The following is a 6,000-nucleotide window of genomic DNA, read 5'->3' as shown; positions in this document are numbered from 1 at the left end:
AGGCAGGCGCCGCTTACGTGCAGCGCGCGGCGGGCGGCATGACGGGCGCCGCCGGGCGGCCCCCAGCCTGGCCCGATGCCCGCGCGTCCCGGGCAGCCGCGAGGTCGGGAGGCCCCAGCCTTCCCATGGCAGGCGCCCCACCCCACCCCAGCCGCGCTCCCCACCCCGCCCGCCTGGGAGGGGCGGGAGGTGGGGACGTGGCAGAAACTCAAGGGGGGCGGAGCCTGCCGCGGCGAGTGGGCGTGTCCCGGCGCCCTCAGGGGGCGGGGCCGCGAGGGAGGCGGGGCCGAGCGGACCAGGGGGCCGACGCCACGGGAGGTTCTGGAAACGCCGGGCGCGGCGCGCGTGTCCAGGTGAGCGCCCCGTGGGTCGCCTCAGCGGTGGGACTGGGGAACCGGGCCGGGGTCGCCGGGGGAGGTGTTGTGTCCACACCCGAGCGGGAAGTGAGGGGCTGGTGGGGGGGGGGGTGGCTGGAACCCGGGAGGGTCCCACTGCGCACCCCTGCCGGCCGGCTGGCTGGCTGGCCCGCCAGCCCCCCCCCTCCCCCGGCGCCCTCAGCGCTCGCTGATCTCGGGTTCCTGCCCTGCCCTGCCCGTGTCCTCTCCCGAGCACGGGGTGGGGAGGTCGGCGGCGCCCTTCCTGCCGGTCCCTTCCGAGGCCGGGCGGCGACTTGGCCTCCCTGCCCTGGTTAGGCTCCCGGGAAGCGCCGGGCCTGACCCCGAGGCGGGAAGCGTGGGCCTGGCCCCCAAGGCGAGGGCTGTTCGTGTTCGGGAGGCCGCGCCCCTCACTCCGGAGCCCGGCCGGGACCAGCCCGGTGCCAGTGAGTTAGATGGGGGTGTTAGCTCAGAAAGGCACCCCCCTCCCCTCCAGACCTCCCTCTCAACCTGCCTCTTTTATTTTATTTTTTCCCCTTTTCCCTTCAGCACTTACATTGACCGATAGCCATTAGTGAACTAATTCAACCCACGAGGACTGCAGGCGGAGTGGAAAGTCTGAAAATCCAGGCCTTGAACCATGGTGAGTGCTGCGCAGGCCGGCAGGGAAACATGGATTGTGGGTTTGTGACATCTTGGATGTTCCAGGCCGAAGGGCTTCCTGGAGGTGGTGGTGACTTGCTGAGCTGTAACTATGATCTGAACAGAGGAACTGCTGATGGGAGTGGGAGCAGACTTGGACCAGCATCATCCTTTGCAGAGCTCTGGTCAAAGAAACAAGTTGATGGGGGACGAGACCCTTTAAGGAATAGCTGCTTGTGGCCACCAACCAAAGAGCCTGCATGGGGCCTGCAGCGTGTGGGAGGTGCCCAGGCAACTGTGCTTGAATCAGAGCACTTCCTGCCTCAGGTGTTGCTGCATAGCATAGATGGGGCCCCTGGCTTTTGTGTTGTTACTTGACACAAGACAGAACTTGATTTATTTTTCGGAAGAGTGACAGGCAAGGCTTGCATTTTGTGTTAGTACTGGGCCTGGAACTTAGTACCTGGGAGCTGGCCCTTAGATTTTTCTGCTCAAGGTTGATGCTCTACCACTTGAGCCCCACCTCCATTGATGGCCTTTTGGTGGTTAATTGGATATAAGAGCCTCACAGACTTTACTGTGTAGGCTTGCTTCAAACCGTGAACCCCAGAGCTCAGCCTCCGAAGCATCGAGGATTACAGGCATTTGCTTCTCAATTCACACCTTCTGGGGCTAGGCAGCACCAACCTTCTCTAACAAGATCCTAGTTCTATGACTAAGGGCTGGGAGCTGCATTTTGTACATTAGAGACATTCTCCAATGTCTCAGACTTTGCAGATATTTGCCATCTACCTAAGAGTTCATAGGAAGTTAGTGCCAGCCACTGCTCGTTCTCAGCCTGTTTCACGTCTGAGGCCACAGGTTCCATGAGTGAGTTCTCTGTTAAATGTAATTCCTTTGGTTTTGCTTAAACTACCCCTGAACTGTCTAGGGTTCTGTCTGTGTCTCTCTGTTTCTCCCCTCTCACAGAATGTTTGGCTGTCAAATTCTTTTCTCCTAGGGCCTCCTTGTTCTCATCTGGCCATGCATGTCCACTCTGTGTCCCAAGTCAGTGAAGCCACGTAGTACGGATGGAGTCAAGTTGGCTGAGGTCCTTATTTCAAAGATATTGTCATACTAAAGGACTTTGGTTATTGAGAGGAGAGCTCACAAGCATGGTGACAGCTAAACTGTAGCATCTTGTGTTGCTTAGGATAGATTCCCCCCCCCCCCCTCCCTGTCATGGACTATGCAATGAGATGTTGCTGGTTTGGACTGGCTACAGCTGATCTCTGTTCATTCCTGGAGTACCTCCTGCATGTATCGCTTCTGCCTAGAATGTGCCTGGGGCTGGGAAGGAAGAGAGCGAGAGGAGGTGGTACAGACACTATTCTTGCCTAGCTTGTAATCTCTGAGATTGCTGTTTCACTCTGGCAGCTGGCCATGTTCCAGAGGAGAAGCTGGGTATGTGGGTGCTCATCAAAGGGTAAGACTGGCTACATGACACTCTGAGGAAGAGTAGGGTGAGAGATTCTAGGGTTTTCTCATTTCCTGAGAAAGCCTCCCTTATTGACTGTGCCCTCCCACATCCTTGGGAGGGTCTGAGGCTATACTCGAGGTCTTGGCTGACTAGTGGCCACGCTGGCTGATAGTGTGCAAAGAGCTGGTAGGTGTGTCCCTGGCTCTGGGGATCTGTTAAGAGTTTAATTTTATGCAGATGGAGGTTGGCAGCAAATACTGTAACGCAGGCACGTGCAAAGCCCAGCAGAGTACTGGAGTGACAGTTAAACTTTGAAAAAGTTGCTCGAGTCTGGTGGTTGGAATCTTTGAAGTGCCTGAGAGTGGAACATCAGCTTGTAAAACAGCAAAGGGAGCCGGTGGGTCTGTGGGTTTTGTGCTGGTGACATGGATTGAGGGATAGACGGTTTTTCATTCTCAGAGCAAAGAGGAATGAAAACTGGACTAGACTTCTTGGAGCCCTAGAAGAGAGTTTTTGTTCAGTTGGTGTCATTGCAGGGCAGGGGATTAAATGTTTGGCGAATGTTCTCCCACTCAGATAGGATCTGTCTGAGCCTGGTGACAGGCCGGCTTCTGCTCTAGACTTCTCTAGAAGTGCCTGCTGAAGTCTAGCCTGCTCTGTGCCTAGCACTCTTGAGGGCCAGGGTGTGGTGGAGATCTTGAGGTCTGGTACTTGTAGGAACCTGGAATGAGCAGGTCAGGCACAGAAGTACATGAGCCTCTGGAGTGTGAGTCTAGTCCCCTGCCGTGTGCCAGGGACATTCTCTTGGTGGCTTTAGTGCCAGGGTGAGCTGTTTCCAAGGTTATTCCAGGATGGCCTGGGTGTTGCATGGAAGCCCTTGAGGCTAGCTAGCATTATCCACTTTTTGGTGGTTAATTGAAGATGAGTCTTATAGACTTTCCTGTCTGGGCTACCTTGAAACCACCACCCTCAGATCTCAGATCCTGAGAGCTACCTTTGCATCTTCACTGTCTGCCAGTCCTCACTCAGAGACACACTGACTTGAGTTAGGCAGTGGACTGCTTCAGATCCACTGGTTTTCCTGTGGTATTCCTGGTAATGCTTGGCCCTGTCAAATGAATAGGTGAGTTTCACATTGTGGGCCCATCTGAGAAGCATGATGAAGTTTTATGCCATTCTGCACTGTGCTGGCGGGGGGGGGGCTATGAATCATCCCTTTGTGTAGTGTATCCAAGCTGTATGTACATCACACTCGTTAGTCACTTCCTTACTTTGTAGCCATTTGGGTTACCAGGCTGACTGCTATAGTGACATTGTAATGCTTGTAATCAAGTAACTCTTCCATGTGATAATGGCCCCAAAGTACAAGAATAGTGGATGCTGGCAATTTTATCACTGCTCATTGTTATAATTATTCTGTTACTAATATTGCTAATCTTTTACTGTGCCTAATTTGTAAACTAAACTTCATCCCAGGTATTACAGAAAAAAAAACAACACCATAGTCTTCCAGAGCTTGATATTGTCGTGGTTCATCCACTGGAGTCTTAGGCAAGGGAAGACTACTGTATCTAAAGCGAAGGTGATTATCTAGCTTATAAGGTTTTAGGGAGAATTAGATGTAGAAATGAAAGATTTGTGGAAACATAAATTGTGGTTATCTTAGACGGGGATTGCAGAAAATAGAGCCCGAGGCAGAGCTTTAAGTGCTTAATGCTTTATTGGAAAGTATTTTGCAGCACACCGAGTGTTTTAGTTGTTCATCCATTCAGGACCTCTCTGTGCAAGCCCTGGAGACACTCCATGCCTTTTCCTGCTTTTATTGGTCAGAGTTGCCTCCTGGGAAGTTAACTTACCTTCACTCCTCAGTAGGGCCCTTCTATGGCCACTAGAGAGGCTGGAGTAGAGGTGGTGGGAGGAGCCAGAGATTCTGGCTTGAGTTTATAGTCTCTTCTGCTGGCTGAGACACAGCAAGTGGCCTAGGGCCTAAGATATGGGTGAAACCAGAGAGCATATGAGACTGTGTGTAAGATACTTCCAATACGGTGGTGTGTGGATTTTGTCTTCAGGTACATTTCCCTCTCATTAGTTAGGTACGCCCAGACTGCCAAATCTCTGCCAAGACTCCGACTAAAAACCTGGTTTGGTATTTGCCTGTTTTTGTTTTTATTCTTAAAATTAGCTTACATTAGTTATACAGGGGTAAGGTAATTTTAATTCTTCTTACAATTCCACACATGTTTACACTGCATTCCTATCAATCTTATACCCCTTTCCCTCAGTCATACTCCCTGACTCCCCACCCCAAGAAAAAGATCCCCCACAGATTTCTTCTCCCCCCCACTTTTTTTTGTTGCCAGTCCTGGGACTTGAACTCAGGGCCTGGGTGCTGTCCCTGAGCCTCTTTGTGCTCAAGGCTAGAGCTCTACCACTTGAGCCACAGCCCTACTTCTGGCCTTTTCTGAGTAGTTTATTGGAGATAAGAATCTCATGGACTTTTCTACTCCAGCTGGCTTCGAATCCCAGTCCTCAGATCTCAGCCTCCTGAGTAGCTAGGATGACAGGAGTGAGCCAGTGGTGCCCAACATCTTGTTCCCTTTTCATAGCTGTGAATAATAGACTTTGCTGGTATTCAACCTCCTGTTTAGTGTTTTTATCAGCCTTCTCTGCTACTTTATCATCTTGTTACTGAAGCAGGAGACTGTAGTTTTGTTGGTTCACTCAAGTGGGGACTTGGAAATCTACTTGTTCATGTTCTAGAATCTAGTAACTACATTGAGAAAGGGTAGGTTGAGATACACATTATCTTAGACACATACCCTTATCCATTCCCGGGCCTACTGAGTTCCCACTTCTTCTGATGCAACTGAGCCAGCTTCTTCACTGACAGTTTGTCTTCCTAAAAGTAGAGTGAGGGCTAAGGCTCTAGAGGACACTTGAATGAGAACACTTGACTATATTGAGCACCACTCTAGGCTTCATTAGGTTCTTGGTGAAGGGAATATTTTTCACATCAAGTTGTTCTGAAGGTATGGGACTCGAAGAGCTGAGATGGGTCTGGAGTGGGTCAGCAGGGTCAGGTCACACAGGTATAAGGGCCCTTTGGGCCTAAGAGTTTGAACTTTATCCTGGTGGAAAACAGTTGGGAGTGAGGCCAGGTGAGATGTGGAGAACAAGTAAGTGGGGACTTGCATGGCATCATGTCAGGTGGGAGTTGGGTACTTTACATCTTTCCCTGGGGTGCGGGTGCCAGCTGCTTCTGGGCCCTCATGTAAATCTGCCTGTCTCAGTGGTGAGGCTTCCTGGAGCCTGCACAGCTCCTCTTAGGGGGAGCAGGCAGGTCCTCTGAGCTCTTTTATTGTGGAATTGGCTAAAGCACTGAGCAGCAGAGTCATGGTGAGGGAGTGAGAGGGCAGAGGGCAGGGGAGGTCTAGACCCCTTTTCAAGGAATTTTTGCCCCTTGGTGGATGGCAGACAGCCTTCTGTCCAGTGACAACCAAGACCTGTTTGTTCTCGGCAAACCCA

The 6,000-nt window shown here is 51.9% G+C and overlaps 1 protein-coding gene across 3 annotated transcripts in view; it reads left to right on the top strand.

Annotated features, from left to right (window-relative positions):
- Positions 1-285: 285 nt before the first annotated feature.
- The window catches only part of P4ha2 (prolyl 4-hydroxylase subunit alpha 2), a 31,911-nt gene continuing 26,196 nt past the window's right edge, over positions 286-6,000 (top strand). For all 3 annotated transcript variants that reach the window (XM_048334058.1, XM_048334059.1, XM_048334060.1), the window contains exons 1-2: positions 286-353; positions 924-1,017. In XM_048334058.1, coding sequence (XP_048190015.1) covers positions 1,015-1,017 — 3 coding nt within the window. In that variant the 5' untranslated portion in view covers positions 286-353; positions 924-1,014. The remainder of the gene's footprint in view (positions 354-923; positions 1,018-6,000) is intronic.

Source organism: Perognathus longimembris, chromosome 25, assembly GCF_023159225.1.
Source record: "Perognathus longimembris pacificus isolate PPM17 chromosome 25, ASM2315922v1, whole genome shotgun sequence".
NCBI classification, from domain to species: domain Eukaryota; kingdom Metazoa; phylum Chordata; class Mammalia; order Rodentia; family Heteromyidae; genus Perognathus; species Perognathus longimembris.
Note: the sequence above shows the minus strand (reverse complement) of the source record. Positions and strands in the feature narration are given on the sequence as shown.